Source organism: Harmonia axyridis, chromosome 6 (assembly GCF_914767665.1).
Source record: "Harmonia axyridis chromosome 6, icHarAxyr1.1, whole genome shotgun sequence".
NCBI lineage: Eukaryota > Metazoa > Arthropoda > Insecta > Coleoptera > Coccinellidae > Harmonia > Harmonia axyridis.
Genome location: NC_059506.1, coordinates 17,091,623 through 17,114,325, shown reverse-complemented (window position 1 = coordinate 17,114,325; position 22,703 = coordinate 17,091,623). Strand labels below are relative to the sequence as shown.

General features: G+C 34.2%; 1 protein-coding gene across 1 annotated transcript in view; it reads left to right on the top strand.

Annotated features, from left to right (window-relative positions):
- LOC123682872 (disks large homolog 5) overlaps window positions 1-22,285 on the top strand; it is a 31,288-nt gene extending 9,003 nt beyond the window's left edge. Inside the window, exons 3-8 of the mRNA XM_045621680.1 lie at window positions 628-3,730; window positions 9,238-9,663; window positions 11,899-12,091; window positions 15,399-15,623; window positions 18,043-18,453; window positions 20,262-22,285. Coding sequence (XP_045477636.1) covers window positions 628-3,730; window positions 9,238-9,663; window positions 11,899-12,091; window positions 15,399-15,623; window positions 18,043-18,453; window positions 20,262-20,454 — 4,551 coding nt within the window. The 3' untranslated portion in view covers window positions 20,455-22,285. The remainder of the gene's footprint in view (window positions 1-627; window positions 3,731-9,237; window positions 9,664-11,898; window positions 12,092-15,398; window positions 15,624-18,042; window positions 18,454-20,261) is intronic.
- The last annotated feature ends 418 nt before the right edge of the window (window positions 22,286-22,703 follow it).

Here is a 22,703-nt window from a genome sequence, read left to right as displayed (position 1 = left end):
TCTCTCTCTCAATAGGTTCTCATACTTATCATTGGAGAACAGGAGGGTTTATAGCTATTGTCTTGTCCCTTTCAAGCCGCTCAATTTCTTTGTGGATTGTCAAGATGTATGAAAACATTTTTTCACAGATAACCTAACCTAACCTTTTCTGAATCGAATACTCAAAAATACTCTGATATGACCAAAAATCGTAATTATAAAGATTATACATAACTGACTACACTCAACAGAATATTGCTCAGAAATGGCAATGCACACCCTGCATCTCTGCATCTCGATTATGCTTTGGAAACGAGGTATATGCCATAAGGCAAAAATGATTGTCCGGTATCTTCTACACAACTATATGTATATGTTTGACCATTTCATAATGAAACACCCTGTATGTAAGACGTGTCTTAAGAGAACTATCAAGAGAGGTGGTAGTGAGTGGATTATGCTTTTATGTTCTTCGTAAAATTTACTTATTCTTACTTTATACAATTGATTTAAGGTGATAGACATAAGTAGAATCTACAAACCTTTTTGTAAAATTAGAAGTTTTTTCATTCTTAGAAACTATATATATTTCATAACGTTGGATCAAATTGATTTGTTTTTTATCACATTTATATTTTTTCACTGCAGGACTTGGATTACTATCAGCACAGAACAATGAATCCCCTTGACCAAGCCAATATGGATTCAGCAGCTATGCGTACTCGTTTTCTGGAATTACAATCAGAAAACCAAAGATTAGAACAAGAAAATCAGCGGCTCCGTCAGAAATTCAATGATCAAGAAGTGCTCTATTTATCTCATCCACAAGCTCTCAGTAAATTGGAACAAGCTCAAGAGGAAACAAATCGTTTGGTAAAACAGATAGAAGTGATAACTCAAGAGAAAGGTAGTCTTATGCAACAAATGTCAAACATGTACAAAGATCTTCTCAAATGTAGAGAAGCTCACCAGAAAACCCTTCAACTCAGGGAAGAAGACGATAAGCAATTGAAGCTTTTAAAGACTAAAGCTGCCAAAGATGTAAAACGCCTTATGGATGAGCGAAATGCTACTATGGCTGAATACTCTTTAGTAATGAGTGAAAGGGATCAAGTACATAAAGAAATGGAGAGGTTAACTGATGACCTATCCCAAGCTTTGAAGAAAATTAAACAATTGGAACAAGATAAGAAACAGTTACTTGATGAAAGTAAATCCTTACGTTATCAAGCTGAGAGTTTGCGTAGAGAAATTGCAAGTGCTCTTCACGAAAGGGATAGGGCATTAAAAGAATGTGGAGAGCTACGAAATAAATTTGGTGAACCTGGAGAAGGCCACAATATGGCTCAGAGTAGGCTGTTTGATTCTTTGAGTGCATTAGGTGAGGGTGGAACCAGAAAAGAACATCAGTCTGATCAAAGAACAGGACAAAGACAGCGTTTAGAAAACTTAGATCAAGCAAATCAGGAGTTAGAATCTCTTCGTAAAAATTTGGATAAAGCTCAGTCTGAGTTATCTGAAGCTATTCAGGAAGCGGAAGTTTCTAAGGGTAGAAGAGATTGGGCTTTCTCAGAAAGGGACAAAATCGTGCAAGAACGAGAAAGTATTCGTACTTTATGTGATAACATGAGAAAAGAAAGAGATAGAGCAGTGTCAGAGTTAGCTGAATCCTTGAGAGAATCTGATGGATTGAAAAAGCAGAAAATGGAGTTGCAGAGAGAAGTGACCATTCTCAGGGAGCTTCTAGAAAATCAAGAACAACAAACTCAAAATTCTTGGGATGAAGATTTACTTGAAGTTGATATGCAATTGGATGGTTTGGATGTGGGGGTAGAACTGATTGGCGGAAGAGAAGATCTTGGAGGTGATGGAGGAGTGTATGTAGATTCAGTAGTGCCATTGTCTCCTGCTGATGGTAAACTAAGACAAAATGATAGAATTCTTAGAGTTAATGATATGGATTGCACTTCAGCTTCTAGACGTATTGTTTTAGAAGCTATGAGATCTGGAGTTCCAACTACAAGAATGTTGATTAAAAGAAAGAAGCAGTGGAACAGTTTACCAGGTAATGTTAGTTCTACTGCACATTTGCCACATTTTACCCCTTCTCAGACAGGAAGATGGGTTCATACCGCTCGACTTGCTCCAGCTTGTCATGGATTGACTCTGAAGAATGGTATTTACATTGAAAGAATTAGTAGAGGTAGTTTGGCAGCTCAAGATTCTACTTTAGCTGTGGGAGACAGAGTGTTAAAAATTAATGATAAATCAATTGAAGAACTCGGTGCTATTCATGAGGCTATGAGATCTTTGAATGATGATTCTTTGGATATTATAACAGTGACAATTTTAAAAACTGGTATATCCCATAATAATCCTAATGTCTTCATGCCTGTTAGAAGATACAAAAAGGAAAATCGAAGTTCTCAGACCGATGAAGGTTTGTATGATCACCGGAGATATCCCAACAGTAGCAGCATGAGTGATTATAAAAATAATAGTAGTGCTTGGATAAAAGATAAGTTGGATACAGTTCTGCGTGGACGACATCGACATTTTAAGGATGAGAAAAAAAAGTACAGAAACAGTTCACCTCATCCTTTGGAAAATCAAGAGCATGAAGAGGCAATAGCTGAATTAGATATGGTGATTGATAGTTATCATGGTACAGCAAAAAGACCTAATCATCGAAGACATTCTGCTACTGCCAAAGAGGAATGCAAAAATGGTGGTACTTGGCCTAAAGCTAGAGCAGTTGCTTTGTTGAATTCTGAAACAGCAACGGGTACTGTTGTAGCTAGAAAAAGAGAACGACCTGCTTTGAGTCTTTTAGCCACAAAAGAGGGGGATTATTGCTGCCAAGTAGGAGCAGCAGCTAATGCTGCTAAGCGTAACTCGACACCTTTGCCAATATCACTTTTGAGTGATCGTCATCAAGAATTCAAGAGTCTTGATGGGGGTGGAGCAGTATCTGGAGATTCTTTAGAGAAGTTACGAACTTCGAACCAGAGATTAAGTGTAAATATGAATTCAGATAACAGCTTGGATTTTTCTGTGCCGAAATATAGTGACCCCATAGGAATGGCATCGCCCTATTACTCTAGAATCAAATCATCAATTACAGGAAGTAAATATGGATCGGATTCCGAACGAGAAGAGACGACAAGCGTTCACAGTAGAGTTCATAGTCAATTATTTGGTGGATCAAGAATACCTTACCCTTTTCATCCACACCCTCACCCACACCTCGATCAATCTCGAGAGAGTTTTTCGTTTGAGCCACCCTACATGCACACTAGTGGTGACCTACATGAGTCTGCAATCGGCACTTTTCCCAGAAAACAAAGGGATCCTCCTCGTTTTCGTGTCCCTTCTAATCCAAGTGTGACAGGAAGTGTAGAAAGAGGCAGTTCTGAAAGAGGAAGTCCCATGCCGATTTTTCACGTTGAGGTACTTCCTGGAGAGCTCAGGAGAGTACATATAGAAAAGAGTAATGAACCGTTAGGAATTCAAATAAACTGTTTGCAGGGTGGGGGTATATTTGTGTCAACTGTTAGCGATAATAGCCTGGCTAGTCAAGTTGGTCTGCAGATTGGAGATCAATTATTAGAAGTCTGTGGAATTAATATGAGGAATGCTACATATAATTTAGCTGCTAGTGTACTTAGACAATGCGGTAATTCCATAACCATGTTAGTGCAGTACAGTCCTGAGAAATATCATGAAGTTGAAGGCACTGGTTCTTGTTCGGGTGAGTATTTTATACAATATTGTTAATATTTATTTATATTTTTATAAATATACTGTAGAATATTTTTAATTTTTTTTGAGGTGATGTGCTATCTGAATATTTCAAATTTAAGCCATCATAGTTCAAGCTCAATATGAAACTAATCATATGCTTGAAATATTCGTATCTTTTATCATTTCCCTATGGTATCCAAGGGATTAGAGAGTCAATGATTCAATAAATCATGGATGCGTTCTTGAGCGGTTTTGTGGTGCGAGCATTGACTCCAACATTATGAAGAGAGACAGACAGATTGGGCCTCATGTCACGTGACCACGGGAAGAGGATAAAGATATTTGAATTTCAACCAATGACAAGGGAAGTCCAATTACGAGATCTGAAATGATTCAATAATTGATTGGTTCCATATGTTAAACCAATCAAAACATTGGTTGGGCCTCTGGTCACGAGGTGTGAACATCATGCGCCTTACCTTTCTGTTTGAGTCGATTCCCATCCCTCTATGTGTTATATACTTATTATTAGATCATTGTGTTAAAGACGCAATTGTTAATTCTTCACAGAAAATGTGGTGATGGAATAAAATTTTTCAGATCAATTTGTTATAATTGGATTACCAAAAACTATTGGCCAGAGACGATTATGAAAAATGGACCTAGTAATTGTCTAAAGAGTAATGAAAGACATTCTGAACAATTCTTGTAAAATTTATTTGTACTACTGATTACTGACGAATGAAGTGATGATTGATAATACATTTCAAATTTTACAAAATAACCAAGATAATATACATATACGGCAAGTTTATAAAAATCCATTCTGTATATGGCGGATTTTACAAAACTCACACAAAATTTAAAATTATTTGAAGACAAAAATTAAATGAAACTTTTTCCAAATTTTTTGTTCTATTTTAATTTTTTTTTCAATAAATTCTCAATCTATCTGCATGCTGTAACTCCATCGACCATGAAATTTCGCAATCTTCTTTGATGCATTATTTTCCTCCTTAGGCGCTTATTCCAGGGTATTCTGTACTTTTCAAATTTTGAGGAGAGTGATTTCGGCTCATTTATGAATAATACATTGCCAAAACCTATTCTGTTCGTCCTACCACCGTGTACTCGATAAAGCTCAAACGGAATGTAGTAGGGAAATTTTGTGGAAAGAGTTTCCATGACATGCCAACCACCAGGAAGTTCTGATTTAAGATTTGTGTTCATAAAACTGAATTATGTAAAAGGTTTTCCAATACGAGATAACATTTTGTTATTAAGGAAAAACTAGTATATTTTAAGAGAAATCAATGTCTGTTTATTTCATTGTTAACTCAAGTAATGGTTTTTCTTCTTCAGGAGAAAATCTTTCAATAAATGACCCCTCTTCTTTCAGTAGTTACATTCGAAATTTTTGTATTGGAACTTAAGATGACCAGTTTTCCCACAGACGAAACATTTCTTGAGTTGTTGAATTTCTCGATCGGTTTTATCTTTTAGAACTGTCACGAGGGTCATAGAAGAATCTTCTTTGCCAAATCTTTCTTACTCAATAAGAAGCCTTGCTGTTACGTTGCTCATTGTTTGATTTTCATCACTGACGCTCTCCAAGCGGATTGGAAATGTTTATATTTTTCAGGAAAATCCATAATAATTTTTTTCATCGCCATTTTTTCTGGGATTTCCTCTTCTTGTTGCTTCAATTTGGCTACTATGATAAGTTAGTGAACTTTGTAGTAAAGCAGCTGATATTTTCATCCTCGAATTTAGGGTTATAAAACTATTCATTCAATAAATGTGTGCTTACCTTTGATTTTCTTTCGAAGATGTTTTCAAGTTTAATCCACATTTCCTTGGCTGTTTCACACTGCATGATATGGGAAATAGCTTCTTCCTCCATTCTCATTACCAGGGTTTCTTGTGCTTTGGCATCTTTTAACCTCCATTTAGCTAGTTCAGTTCCTTCCGTCGGTTTCTCTTCATTTCCACACGTGATATCAAATAATCCCTTTGACAATAGTGTTACCCTTGCTTGGAACTTCCATATACAGGGTTTTTCCTAATTGAATGTCAATATTTATGAGGGTGATTTTTCGGCCCATTTTAATCCGATGCACGGTTTTCGCTTAAAAAAATAAAACCGTTTCTCTGCATGATCATAACAATATCGTTAATACATACATATGACCATATCACCATGCTGAGAAATACGTGGATTTCATTTTTTTTTAGTTGAAACTCGTGCGCCGAAGTAAAACAATTCAAGAGATCAAATTTGCTCATAATTGAATACAGATTTCATTTTTTTTATTTTTGAAAACTTTACCACCCTGTATCTCAAAAGGTAAGACGTTTATGACATATGTTCATATAAACCTGTATACCCTTTATATTGGTACCGTTCAACTTGATAACCTGAAGGGTTTCCATACCGACCTGATGTTTTCGGGTGAAGATAACGACGATAACGTTGAATCTGTTCAGATTACTATATTTTCGGAACACTAATAGGTTGAAACTGGGTCCATAACCTTTAGTGACAGAATTAGTGCCCTTTGGTATAGTAATGTTTATTAAAAGTTGTTTATTACTTTTAAAGTTTTATTCCATAAAACATTTCTACAACGTGTTACACACACATATTTGCCTATTCTCATACCAGAAAACGGATAACTTCGAATTCGAAAGTCAGTGTTACCAAATTATTTTCATTACCAAGTTAAAGTAACTAAACAATGTTTGATTAACTTACAATATTTTCTCCAAAAAAAAAACTGAGGTATACAGAAAAAAATAACATGTTTAGTTTTTTCGAAATATCTCGGGAAACATTGGAAATATTTTGAATCTGTTCACACCAACACAGTCATCCCTAAATAACGCAACTTTTTTGTAATTTAAGCCACCCTTATTTCTAACGGTTTTCAATATCCCTGTAGTGTCCCCTCTAATCTAAATGTTCTAACCCTGTGTAATATGGTCAAAATATGTATGCGAAATTTCGTTGAAACTTTATATATTTTAGGAAAGCCCAAAATTTCCTCAGTTAGTCTGTTGTACCTACCGACCATGAAATGGGGGTTAGCTAAGAGCGGTTGTGGTGGCCTCAGCTGTAGTGAAGAGCGACTGGTGGAAAAATTTAATGAAAAAAAACTCATTTTAGGAAAGCTGCCGATTTAATATGTCGAAATACACTCTAAAATTTTTTTTTTATTTTGAAAATTTCGGCCAACACTTCGCCACCGCGATAATCGTTCGCCGTTTCGTTTCTGAATAGCTATAAGAGTGTATTTTGACATATTAAATCTTTCCTAGCTTTCCAAAAATATGTTTTTATGAAAAAAAGTTTATGGACGAGTTCGGAAAGTCAGCGCTGATGAATGCGCATTAAGCGCTGTGTCAGCATCGCGTTCGTAAAAAACCGTCGGATGGATCCATCGGGTTCTTAAACATTTCTTGAATTCAGCGCTGTATTGTTCGGTGGCTCATCGCAGTCCATCGATTGCAGCGAAATGAAAGGCCGATGTTTGTGCTGAATGAGAGAGAAAGAGAATGTTTATGCTGTCATTTCTAGGGGTTGTCTTGTCAGTTGTCACTGTGGTGTGAAGTTAAGTTTGGTTAGGTTCATTATTAATATTTATTAATACATCAGATTATTAATATAATTTGTTCATTGATTAATTGATTATTCTACATTTAACGGCTGTGCATTTGAATAATATTGAATTGTGGTGAAAGCTTTTTTACTACAATTATAGAAGTAATAGATAGAAGAAATGATTAAATGAACAGAATTGTTTAATTATTAACTATTATTAATAATGATGTTTGTTATTTTTTATTAATAGTTATTGAAAGAATATTTCCCGAACAAATATTGTTGTATGAAAAGATTGTTCAAGGAAATTGATTTCACAAAACAATAAAAAAATATATTTTTCAAATAATTATGTATTTTCTTTTTGAGGCAATAAAGAAAGGTACTTTTATGTGAGGAAATAAATTAGATTAATCTAATTATTCATTTGAACTGCCTTTGAAATAGCATAAGAAAATAACATCACGATCTGCAGACAATTAGTTTTCTTATATTAATTTACAGACATTAAAAACATTATTTCGTTGAAAAAGCGTTGGTGAACACAACCTAAATCTATAATTCAGTATAGAATGCAGCTCTCTTTCTCCAGCATTTTGCTGGTTCAGCGCTGTCAAGCGCATTTCTTTCAGCGCATTCAACAGCACTGACTTTCCGAACTCGCCCTATATAAACATATATCCTAACAAGCTTCGTTTTAGAGATACAGGGAGTTAAAGTTTAAAAAAAAAATAGTTTTTTACTTATAACTCTGGTATTATTACATTCATTATTTTGATTTTTAAGTTTTGAGGTCTAGATAATGTGATGTTTCGAATAAGGAGAGTGTCTTCGTCCAAAATTATCCAGTGGCGTAGATATAGGGGTGCGATGATCCTTTTCATATGAAAATCTACACCACTGTCATTTTTTAGGGTAAATTATTTCATTTCTGAAATCAACAGGGTTTTACTGAAAAAAAAATGTCTCCTGATTTTTTTAATGGAATGTATCATTTTCCAGATAATCGAAAATACGTTTAAAATTTTTTTTTATTTTGAAAATTCCTGCCACCACTTCGCCACCTCGATAATCGTCTGCCGTTTCGTTTTTGAATAGCTATGGGAGTGTATTTTGACTAAAATATGTTTTTTTTTTCATGAAATTTTCCCTCGTGTCGCTCTTCACTACAGCTGAGACCACGGCAACCGCGCTTAGCTAACCCTCATTTCATGGTCGGTAGGTACAACCCTTCGAGATAGAATAGAAGGAGACGCTACGAGCTGTTATCGTGCTAGAAAAAAAGTGACCAGTAGGCTGGGCTAATTCTATTACTAAAATTGGTAAAAGATCAGGGACGGATTAAGTAAACTTTCACGAAGGAATACAAAAATAAACCGTGTTCATCACTTTTTAAGCAGTCCAAGCATTGTTCACAAACAAGTTTTTGTTTCAAATAATATACAACATATCCTGCCATATAAATTTCAATATATTTAGAGTATGGATATGCATATATGCAAAAATTGTGAATTCGGATCTGTTCACTACTATGAAATGTTATTGGTTAAAAGTTGACCGAGATCTACAGCCAAAATGGTGAAGTGGTCACTTGATGTCGTCTCTCTATTATATCTCGATGATACAACCATAGTATAAGAAATAGATTTCTTATACTATGGTACAACAGACTCACTGAGAAAATTTTGGGCTTTCCTAAAATATGTGTGGTCTGCCGTCCACTGGCTTTTAGACTAATATGAATGCGAATTGGAATACGCAAAATATCACGTCTGTGGTTTTTGATTTTTCGAAACTAGGGATTGCATTCTGTACCTTCTTTTTTGATTGCTTCGACTGGATTCCATCTTCAATAAATAATTTCCTTTAAATTAAATGCTGGAAGTGATTTTTCTGATGGTCAATAATTGCAGGGGATTCCAGTTGCAACGAAGACGAGGATGAAAATGAAACTACACCTTGCAATTCCCCAAAAGAGATCAGGAAGAGTGCAATTGGGCCGGGAGGTCTGGTCAGGAGTACTCACAATCCCATTTCTTTACCCAGTAGACAGCCGGTCCTTAGAAACGCGAACGGAATAGACGAACCTCGATACCTCTATATGGACACGATGAAGACCTCGAATCTGGGAATTTCTCTGGTTGGAGGAAACGCCTCTGGCATTTTCATTCATTCTGTTCAACCGGACTCGGTGGCTTACCGCGCTGGACTGAGGACCGGGGATCAAATATTGGAATACAATGGCAACGATTTGAGGACAGCTACCGCAGAAGAAGCGGCATACGAGCTTGCCAAACCGGCCGACAAAGTGACTGTGTTGGCTCAGTATAGGATTGATAGTGAGTGTTTCTGATATACATCATCATCATCATCATCATCATACAACCCTTAGCGTCCATTGTTCGACATAGGTCTCTCCCATTTTATTACCTCTGATATACAGGATGTTCCTAAATTGGATGTACCGGGGTTTTCACCATAATTTGACCCATTTTTCGAATTTGTTACTAAAAGAGGTACAAAAAAATGTTACCTACAAAAGTTTCATGTTTTTTATTAAATGATTTCACAAAATGAAAAATATACAGAGTGGGCAACATATTGATTGCAACTTCATTTTTTTCAAATGGAACTCTGTATATTTTTCTATATTGGACTAGCTGTTTTTCCCCTGACTTCGATTATATAACATATGTTTGCTCTATCTCTCTTATTCTGAGTACAACAGAGTTTCACATTTTAAGAACCACCTGACATGCTCAGTAATTAGTTTTCAAGTGATAGGCTGCGATTACTCAAAATGTCCTTTTTTGAGTTAAATCGTTGGCAACGATATGACATACGTTTTTCACATTGAACCCCCCTTCGAACTGTGTTACAAAAACAGCAATATGTCCAGTTCTTAATTTTCATTACGTAAGATGCTACGCCTTACGCTAATTTTTTGAGTCTCTTACACGGTTGTAAGTATTAATAAATGTGTTTTCGTAAGTAATTGCACAAGTGCATCAAAATTACCGATGATTTTGCATGACAGCGTGTTGTCATAAAAACTGCATGAGTTCATTTTTGGAGAAAGAGCCCGACACCTTCGGTGTCGGGCTCTTTGAAAATGACCGAATGCAGTTTTTCAAAGAAAACACGCTGGAATGCGAAATTATCTGGTCATTTTGATGCACGAGTGTAATTCGGGGGAATATTTCCCGAATAAACTGTTACATTACTTGTCAAACTGATTTAGAATGGAATTGCCATAGATTCGAACTGTGTAAGACGCATAGAAACTATGCATCTATGAACAGAACAATTATCGCAAGTGCTGTTTCGCTTCTACAATGCAATTATCGCTGTAATTTTCGATAATTGTTCTCCACATACATAGAATTTTTGACAGGAGGGAAATATTCGCTGTAATTTTCGATAATTGTTCTCCACATACATAGAATTTTTGACAGGAGGGAAATATTCACTTGGAATTGGATGATTTGGATGCAACTCCATGTATTCTCTCCTTGCAGATTTCTTATTTTTATTGTTCTCCACATAAAGTGGAAATATTTCAAATTTTTCCGCTTGCTTCTGTGTAGTGCATATTTAATGAATAGTTTCCACAGATTACAGATACCACTGTAATCTGTGATAGTTTCATTCAATGACAAACGTATATATGTCATATATCGTTGCCAACGAGATAAGGCATTTTGAATTATCGCAGCTTTCCACTGATTACTGAGCTTGCCAGGTGGTTCTTAAAATTTGAAACTCTGTGATACTCAGAATAAGAGAGATAGGCCAAACATATGTTATATATTCGAAATCAGGGGAATAAGAGCTAGTCAAATATAGAAAAATATACAGGTGTTCCATTTGAAAAAATGAAGTTGCAATCAATATGTTGTCCACTCTGTATATCTTTCATTTTGTGAAATCATTTCAAAAAACACTAGTCGATTTCGTGAAACTTTTGTAGAAAACATTTTTTTGTAACTCTTTCAGTAACAAAGTTGAAGGGGGGGTCAAATTATGGTGAAAACCCCGGTACATAATGGCACAAAACTCATAAATAATAAATAACAAGAATCTTAATTTGTTGATAGTGCTACCTACAGTGGACATAACGAAGCTTAACTAATATTCTCAAAATTGGCAAAACAAAAGCTAATCAGTCCATCGCTAAGAATCGAGAATTATGTCAAATGTAAACGCTGTATCTCTAGATCAAGTAGGTATAAATCTGAAAAACCCAGTGCTTTAGTTTTGCGAACTGTGACTGTGAAATCTTCACCATTTTTGTAGAGAATTTTAACAATTTCAATGCGTTGTTGAATCATTTTTTTTTTATTTTTCGTAATAGCGTAGTTGGATAGAGGGATATTCTTATCGGAAAACACTACGATGGATATGCATCTTAGAAAACACTACGATTGTCTTATTTTGTGTGGATGGTTTTTGACAATTAATTTCGTTAGAATTTTAACGGAAATTTATCGAATCGTGTCTTATAGATACTGGATGAGTTTTCATCTTCGAATTGCTAAATGTCGAATTACACATCGCATTATTTTGCATTTCAGGATATCACGAGATCAAAGATAAACCCGGTGATAGTTTGTACGTGCGTTGTGGATTCGATAGAGCAGGAGATGAGCATACAGAACCACCTCAGTTACAGTGCAATAGAGACGACGTCCTCTATGTTGATAACACGATGTTTAATGGCGTTCCCGGACAATGGCGAGCATGGCGTTTAGATGCAGATGGACATAGGTAAGTTATTTTAGAATTTAGAGAATAGGCCTTAAATTTTTGACCGCTCGTCCCTGAACAAATCGCTCAATCATTTCGTCATGATTTTTGTGATTTTCGAATCTTGATCCGAGAGATTGGTCTCGAACGATAAATTGCGGAACGAAAAAATTACTGCGTTCGGTATATGTCACACCGTTCGCACCATTCACATCGTAAGCTTCCTAAGTGCTCGGCAAATCACACATTTCGCCCCGTCTGCACTTTTCTGTGTTCGATAAATGCCAACCGAATAAACCGGTGCTTAACCTTTCGCACCGCCTAGGTAGACGGAGAAAGGGTTGCGAACTGTGGACCATAGATTCCAATAATATTAACATAAAAATGAAGAAAAGAAGTATGCCAAATTCTGTGGGGTAGGAATTTTTGATTTCGAGAGGTTATATTGAACACAAATAAGTTTTATACTCAGGAAAATACAAATAAAAATTGGAGGCTTCTCAATAAGAAATAAATTTATTTTTATAGAGGAGACTAAACCGGGCATTCCTGATATTACAATTGATGCCTTTTTTGATTATATTAAATTTCTCTTAAAATCCGGTAGATCGTATCAAGCTTTGAACCTAATAAACATTAGAAATTAAGGATTGGTTTGAAAATAGGTACATGCATTGGTTGTCTTTGAGCATCATACACGAATATGAGAATTTTGGAAAAACAATAATTATGAAAGCTTATTATGCAAAATCTATTGATAGTTTTTTTCTTATGTTTGTACATATATGTTGGGAGCAATTAGGAAACGAATGTTTTCATTAAAAATAAAGGTTTATTTCACAAAGTACATAATTGTATCTAGCGAAGAAATCTTTCATCCATGTTCAAAGAATACATTATAAAATTCTTTTTACTCTCCTCTAATTGGTTCCCTGATTGATTATGCATATTTTCGATGTCCACAAAATTTCCAACTCTTGCATTAAGTGGTTCATCAATAATATCCTCAGGATTATCTCCTTTCAACTCTTTCAAGATGAACACATTATGTAGAATACATCCTGAGGAGACAAATTAGATCTAGTCTGACCGTCTCCAATAATTTCAATCGACGAAATTGTTTTTTTCTTTTCACAAAACACATTCAAAAATTCTTCGATATCAGCACCGTTAGCTCCGTCATCGTTCGGCAAAACACGCACGCACCTCTTGCTCCGTGGTCACGTGACCTATCAACCTTCCGCACCTTACACCGCTTACATTTTTGTTATTTGAATATCGGAAATTCAATTCGTGAAATCGAATTAGTGCAGGTGATAATGAAAACACCTGTCACATGTAAAGTAATTAGATATTTAAATTTCTATGATCATTGAGTATTATTGCTAGTCCGTTTGGAAACAGATCGAATGAAATTGACCCTACGTATAACATAAATTCATAAAATCTCGAATTATTGAATTTGAGAGCATAATCATGTTTGGACACTACCCTTATTTTTCACCGTAGAATCCAACGAAATCACGAAAAATAGGGTTCTAATTTGAAAATCGAAAGTTATGATCAAATTTTGTTCACAATTTTTGGGACAATATTTGAAACACCATGTGATGATATTTTTCAAATTCAAGATATACACGATATTGAATAGTATACGCATAGGATATTCACAGTAAAAATAATTCACGTAATTGTGACTATGGAAATTATCTCTTTTTTTCGGTTTTTCCTTAATATTTTGAAAACTATGAAGACTAACGCAATAATTCTAGAAAAGAGTAATTGAAAATGGAAATCTTGATAATATCTAAGACATAAAATGAAAAAAGTTTTTTTTTTAATTTTTTTTTTTAATTCTTGTATAACCGGAAGTGCCGGAACTTGCCTTCTCAGATTTATTCAGTAAATAACGTAGACGCCTTTTACATATTGGCTCACCAATCAACATGCTCAGGTAGAATTTCAAATTATCTTTCCACCACCTCAATTGGCTCTAAGTTGCGCACTGTTGAGGGTTTTTTTACACAGAATGGTGAAATTACACCACAATTATTTTCAAAATACCAATTTAAGATCAATCAGGTTTGATTAGAAATAAGTGACGGAAAATTTTTGTAATGTACAGGGTGTCCCAAATTCGATGCTTACTGGAAGCATCTTGAGAAGTATTAGACCAAGAGAAAAAAATCTTCAAGGAACCCGATCCTTTTTTTGAAATACAGTACAATCCCGATTATCTGAACCGCATATTCCGAAATCGGGGTTTCACGGCATTACGAGTTACGACGGTCTAAAATGCGAATTGTTTTGGTTAGCCAACAGTTTTACAAGTATATATGTATTAACGCCTGTTATTATCACAAAAAGAATAGTTTTATTCTCAAATATTTTACAAAATTCAGTGTAATGTGGAATGTAGAATGGGATATATTTTATGTTGCATTTAACATGTCTTTTATGAAAGTAAATATGTACATATTTAGACATTTATGTACATACCATGTTAAAAAATTGAGTTATAAAAACTAAACAGATCAAACATTTCATTAAGTACCTTTCAATTCTATAGCTCGTGTTTATTGTGTATACTGTAGTGCTATATACATCATAGCACTGCAGTATACACAATAAACACGAGCTATAGAAGGAAAGGGAACTCAATAAAAATCAAGATATCTGTGATCTTATTATTTCGAGAAAATTGTTGTTTCTCCGTCCTTTTATGATGGAGCGCCACGAGCGAGGTGACCTCATCATGACCTTTAGGGCTTTACACGGCTTCATCGGATGCAATCTACGAAACCTTTTCACGATCAATACCAACAATCTGCGGGGTCATCCGTTGAAGTTTTACCACGAAGTTTTTCGGACATCACAAGACAGCACTTTCTATGTAATAGAGTCTTCGACAGATGGAACTCTTTGCCTGACCACATTGTCTCCGTGTCAATAGCTTCAAGAACCAGATTGATGAACTCTTTTCTTCATAATTTGTTTTATTTTTTTATACTTGTGTTTCAACGATTTTTTTTATTTTTATTCTATCTCATACATGAAATTTCTTTTTAGTTCTTGTGGGGTTATAGGCTTCGGCCTCCCCCCTTCTCTATTGTAATAATAATAATAATAAAAAAGAGATCAGGGGTCCTGGAAGATTCTTTCTCTAAATCTTATAGTTCTCGAGATGCTTTCAGTGAGGATCGAATTTGGCACACCCTGTACTCTATATTAATGTTGAAACACATATTCCATTTTTCTATGTTTTTCTTGACTATTCATCCTATTGTAATGATTAAAAATATAAAAGTTAATCAATGAAATTCAACAGGCAGCATTGTGGAGTTGTACCCTCAAAATACAAAGTTGAAGAAGAGCTTTTACTCAGAAGAAGTGCTGCAGATCTAGAGAGCAGATCACCATCAAATACTTCTTCTGCTAGGAGAAGCTTTTTCAGGAGGAAGAAACATCATCAGAGAGGTATGGGTCAAGGAAGCAATGGATCATCTAGGGACTCTAAGGAATTAGCCAGTTTTTCAAGTTTGGCACCGGGATGGTAATTTCTGCATAAATTTTATATGAGTCCGATAACGAAGGCATTAAATTTTTTTTTTATATATTTAATAATTTGATTGTGAATAGAATTGAACGTTATAAGATGAAATGAAAGGGCCTATTTTGCAGTTCGTGGAATAACATCATATTATTAAAGGCTCTAACGTGTATTTATGTTAAGATTTTAATATTTGCTATACAGGGAAGAATGCGACAAACGGATATGTGAGTTGTTATGCGAAACCATCACTTGAGTTTTTTAAATTATGTAGAACAATTTCTACAGACATTGCCAGTTGTACGCTATGTAGGGTGTTGGTATCAGCATGATTATATAATTGATTGGACGTTACTTATCAAATAGGATTCAGAGTTCATAAAAATTAATTGATGATTTACATATACATATCAAAACAATTGAACAAATTAACAAGTTATTTGATAGTTTTGGCACCAGTCTACTACTCAAACAAAATAATATAAAGGAAGTTCAAATTTGCGTAACTAGACACGATATTTTTATAGAGTGTGATATATTGTTGAATTCTAAATTTTTTATGGCGTATAAGAAAAAAATTGAATATCGCGTCTCTAAAACAATGGAAAACGAAAGAACTCTGACGACACCATTAGAATCTCTATATTGAATAATGGCTACAAACCGAATTTCGTGAAGTTATCTCCAGAAACAAATGAGTTATACAGAAAAAAAAAGAAAACCTCGTTTTTTGTTTTTTCGAGATATCTCGAGAACCATTCGATCTGTTAACACCTACACACTGTCGCTAATCACTAAATAACGCAACTTTTCTGTAATTTAAGCCACCCTGTATTTCTAACGGTTTTCGATATCCCTGTAGTGCCTCTCCAAATGTTCTAACCTTGTATTTTGCGTTTCCGCCTGTTTTTGTAATAATGTCTAATGACCTTTGCAATCGATGCCAAAAAATTCATAAAAAAAAATAGAACTAAAACAATCAATTAATTTATTGATTATGTTGACAATGAGGAGATAATCTCTATGTTTGCTTGGAGCATTCATTTTGACCAGTAATAATACCTTTTTATTTATAGAATTACAAATCATGTGGAACATGTATACAATACTAAAAATTGAGAAGTGTGTAAGGAAGTAATACTATTTCAAACAACTTTGATTATCTTCCTCAATGGTGGGAGCGTTCAGCAGAATCAATAGTTGTGGAATAGTTGTCAATATTCTATGAATTTTCTGCTCAACGCATTTTATCAGTTTACGCTACTGAGCGTATGCTACGGAGCAGTCGCCATCTTTGATAGCAAATGTATTTTATGCTACTTTTTTTTAACATGTTGAGTAACTGACATAACTCATTTGTGACAGTTGTGACAGTGATTTTGGGAAAAAATTTAAATTTCAAATGAAGCAATAGTGGAAACTGAAACATATACGTTTATTAACATTCTGAAATGTTACTCTGAATAAATTTCCCTTATATCGAAGAATAAAAAAGTAATAATACCGTAAGCAAACATGGAAATAAAAATCGATATTATAACAGAAAATTGTCTCTCATCTTGACGTAACCTTCAATAAGGACCCATAGAACCCATTGCTGTTAATGCTGTCAAGAAAAGGAGCGACCCGCCCAGCAGACAATACTAACGTTACCAAACTGATACCTATCAGTAGCGGAGCATCTACTTACGCTACCGATCTTTCTGCTGAACGCGTCCATTGTCTCACATTGACAATGCGCGTTTAATTTAGCAACCACCAACCAGCACAACGTAAGCAGCGGATTCCTTTTTTCCAGGATGTCGTTCTTAAATAAAGTCGTTGTTGTTCGCGCAGAGTCGTTTTTCCCAAAAAATAATTTGATCTTTTCCACCCTTCCACCATTTCCCATTAGTTATTGCAACACCCCTCATCCCTATTCAAAATCAAGGGGTTGTGCTCACCCTTGTTAGGGTGTTGAAGTTATGAGGATGAAAAAAGCGAAAAAGTTGTTTCCCCTCGAATCAGAAATTGACGGGTCCGAGCGATTTTCCACATTTCCATTTTAAAGTGGGAAAATCGAGATGTTAGGTTTTCGTTGGACGACCCTGTATTCTTGCATCACAAGAACTACCTATTGAATGTTACTCTAGTTTCGAAAACTATTCAAGCTATTCAAAAATTCTTCTCAATTTGTAGTAATAAATATACAGTGTATAGTAATAGTAAAATGAAAAATAGCAATGTTTTAATGAGTTCAAAGTTCTTGAATTATATTTTAAGGTCAAGATTGTTTTTGTTCAAATCTGAACAAAAACTTCGGGTAGATGTTGCAACTGCGTCACGTGACCAATTTGAATCGAGTTGTTAACTCGGAGTAGTATTCCGAAAACTCCTCATATTATTATTTCAAGTGTGTCAATTTGATTTTTTTAAATTTCAGGTACTCTGAAGATTTATCTCTATGTTCTTATCAGAGGGTGGAAAGGTTAGGTAGACCAGAATTTCGTCCAGTCTTAGTATTGGGCCCCTTAGCAGATTGCGTGGTAGATAAACTTGTCTCTGATTTCCCTGATCAGTTCCAAAAGGCACCATCTGAAACTAGACGCTGTTCACAAGCTTTGCTTGATAGGGAATTAGCAGATGGCCTTCTTGTTGATTACAAGAGAAGAGGAAGTTTTTTCGAATGTACTAGTGTAATGGGTGTTAAGAATGTCTGTGCCAACAGACGTCATTGTATGTTGGATGTTGCGGTCAGCAGTGTTGAGCGTTTGCACAGATTGAATATTGCTACAGTTGTACTACTGGTGAAATTTAAAAGTACTAAGCAGATAAGGGAGTTAAAGGACACTAGGTAAGTACTATTTGTTTTAATTCGTTTTTTCTCGAATGACGTCATATTACAGCTAAACGCGAAGAATGACGCCAGACCCATATCTGTAATGTAGTAGTAGTTTCATCTTTGTTTCGTTCACCACTTTCCACTTTTATTAGAGGCCTCTATTTTTCATCAAGAGATAAAGTTTGAAATTATGACGACGAAATATAAAAAGATGTATTGAATAGACGCATTAGGAATTTCTTCCTCCCAGTAACAACTGACAAGTATACTCATTAACCAATACACATCAATTGAACTGATTTTATGCTTTAATATATTTACGCTATTACCAAACAAATGGTTGAAATCATAGTGAATAGGGGGTGACCCAAAAAATTCGACTTATCGAATGTGTTGCCAAATATTCAGTTCAAGATATTAATATACATATTTGAGTTATAGAAGTTCGACTTATCAAGTAGAAATTACTCATAATATTCTCTCTTGACGCTATTGCCCACCAATTTTCTTGAAGTTTGACTCCACCATTGATGCGATGTTCTATTACAGCTATGCGCTGGCATTTCCGATTTTTTTTATCGACACAGACCATTAGGCTCCATTAGAGCTACATTCTCAAATTGTTTGCAAATACAAAGAGTGTACCAAAAAAGTGTAAATGACCAAACATACGTTTTTCTTATCAAAAACACCTGTTTTTATTGACTATTCAGATTGCATGGAATAAATGAACCCAAGTTTGTTGAAAGTTTCATATGCTTGAAACTTTGTTATTTTTTTATGGTAAATGATAATTCGATTTTTCATGAAAAAAGATATATTGAAAAAACCTTCTTCTCATTCAGGTTCTGTTCCGTGGAGATTGAAAATTATACTGGAAATTTTAAATTTGTTTGCAGTTTTCCTAAATAATTCGCTAGAACTGCAGCTGAACCACTCACATAGGTTTCTCAACCTACCCCTGGAAAAACCTAATAACTTGGAAATGAATAAATATATTTGAATAAGATTCTGAAGGTGATTACTAGAAGAACAAAGGTAAGTATTGACTTTTTGAGAATCATTGAGAACTTTTCTGTGTGTTCAAAATGAGAATTCATTGATGGCTCACAAATGTTAATACTGGGGTTATTCCAAATGGTACACACTAGATTCAATTTTCTCATTTGGTAGAAAACATTTTGTAGATAATAAAGTTCGCAATCTAAGAACTAAAAATAAAATATAGGGTGTGCCATTCGGAATAAGCCCGATATTAAAGTTTGAATAAGTCATCAATGAATTGTCCCATTTTGACACCCTCCCTTCTCAATGATTATTGAAAAGACTGTACTTACCTATGTTCATCTAGTATTCACTCTCAAAATCTCATTCAAATAAAATCATTCATTTCAAAGTTATTAGGTATTTCCAAAGACCCTCCAGTTTATAAGAATCAAAATATGTACATATCTCAAAAACTGTAAGTTTAAATTTTTAATTTGAAAATGTCAGCTTTTAAACGTAATATAACGTCGCCGTCAATGGTTTCACCATTGTACATATATGTATGTATTGTATATATGTAAGTATTGTATCTATAATTGCAAAACATTTGCTGTTATGTGTCACCTATTACCGTATAATAATTTTGAAGGGGTTGCTACCTTGTTGAAGGTTATGGTCGTACCCCCACAAATTTGTTATCACATGATGTCCCTTCCAAATGAAGACTGATTGTTTTATTTGGGCCCCCTGCATAATAGTCTAACATTTTTGAAAGATGGAAGGACTTTTGATCATCATAAGGATTTTATTACTGATTAGTGTTTTTTATGCAGGTTCTCTTTGGACAAACTTACAGGAAAAGCAGCCAAGGAGATGTTCGATCATGGACAAAAACTAGAAGCGGAATATCGTCATCTGATCACGGCAGTTCTAACAGCTGGCGCCAACGTTGCTCACGTCTGTGCTCAAGTCAAAGCCGCTGTTGATTTGGAACATTCCAGAAGCCAATGGGTGCCTTTACAGTAAATTCAACTTATGGTATCAAGTCTTCCAGATTTTACTATCAAGCTTTAATAAATGATGACTTTTCTCATTTATATTTAATATTAATTTTAGGAGTCGTTATCAATTTCATCTGAAAAATATAGAGGAAAAATAGCAGTTTCCATTTCAGAAAAAGCGTTTTTCAACTTGGTGTCTTTTGATATTGTTCCCAATCATGGGATATATTTTGCCTTGATTTTGAAAGGATCCTGGTAATTTTTCCTCTCAAAGATTATTGGTAGAATCTATCAAGTGGCATCATTATCTCTAAACAGAATAGTTTACCTGGATGGTTTCCCCCTTTATCCTGAGGTCCTTTTTGATATTTTTCACCATTTTGCAAATATATTGATTCATGAAGAAATTTACAACACTACATCAATGAATTCAACCGAAAAGAGTTCAAGAAATATCTCATTGTTTTTTGATTAGATTAAAAATTTTAAAATCTTTCGGTAAAAATGTTTAGAATAAATGGCGGGAACTTTGAATGACAACATAATCAGAGGTTGATATTTAAAAATGCATGAATGCTTAATATATCACCAAATAAATTCTTAACCAACTCATTTAAAAATTGAGCTTTTAACGTATCCAGTCCAATGTATTTCAATCTAATGAAATATTTGTGATTGCTGTAAATTTTTCTGAATTTTTTCGCGCTTATATCTATATCTTTATATGGTTTTAATACATTGCACCTTATGTACAAATTACCGGTCAATAGGTGCCCCTACACAGAATACCTATACAGATTTTCTCTTGTTTGTTCTCAGTACTTCCCTGTAAAGAATACCTTGTAGAATATAAAACTGAAGTCACTTCTCCTAGTTTTTTAGTGATTATCTAAACTATTATGTAACTATTAATTCCCTCCCGATTATGAACTACCATCTAATTATTTTCTTCCATTGGAATGCAATAAGTATTTTCATATTAGAGAGTTTGTATTTCATTTATGTTAATATTAGTGATAGAAACGACTTTAACATGCAAATGCCTGCCTGTATTATTTTTCGATTGTGTAGATGATATTGATGACTACATCCTTCCAAATAACAATTTCTGAAGATGTTTTATCAGATGAATTTTTTATGATATACATAAATTATTGCATCTTTATTAGATGAAATATTTTGCACAAAAAAAATGTATTTGGACAAATTTTATTATATAATTACTTCAGTTGAAATTGTAAATAAGCATTAATTCTTTGTACATATATATTTTATCATCGAAATTGATTATATTTATTGTAAAACAATTTCATATATTGTGATATATCAAAAAATAATTTAGGCGCATTGAATCATCCCTTGAATGTATTGATTTCAGAAAATTTATTCGATTATGCAGGAAATAACTTTGTCATATAAACACCATAAAATAAGAACAAGAATTGAAATTAGTTTGAAACAAATGGCAGTATATGTAGGTGGGCCACATTTTCAACAAAAAACTGAACTTTATACAATCTTAAAATTTGTGGCAAAGTATTGAGCATTTCATTGAACTATTAGCATACCACGTTTAATAGCTAGCAATATTAAAATGTTTCATATCCTTTTTAAGGCTTTCACTTCCATTCCTTGTTCTTTCATTAAAGAAAAATATTACTTGAGCGGAAATGGTGTTTATGTGTACTATATAAACTTTTGGAATAGGGAAATATTGCGCAGATTTTTCATTATCCGTTAATTAGTCTCCCATTAAAATTGTTTCTTTATTTTTTTTAAAGTATATAGTAATTTATGAACTGTTATTTTTGTCATGATGGATTATTCAATGAAACATTAAAATATAATAATTTTTATATGGTGTTATTTCTCAATTTGGATTAAGGCAGCATCAAGTAATAATTAGCAAATTGAATGTCATATTTCACAATGACGACTAATAAATCGAAAATGATGGATTTTAGCTTCTGTGAATTAATTACAAGGTAAATATTGTAGTGCCGTGCAGACAAATTATCAATTCTGGAAAAAGAACTTTGAGCGGGACTCGAACTCGCAACCTCCAAATCTTTAGTCCAGCTCTAACTCTAACCCACAGATTATAGATAACCAAAGACCTAATATCAAATATTAGGTCTATGCGGATAACATAGATGCGACAATCCCCTCCCTAAAGCCGAATTATTTATCTTCCTCTGGCGGTCGGTAATCAAACAAACTCGACAAATGCGGGAAATTTGAAGAGAGTGGTTTTCCTATACTTGTTTTGAATTT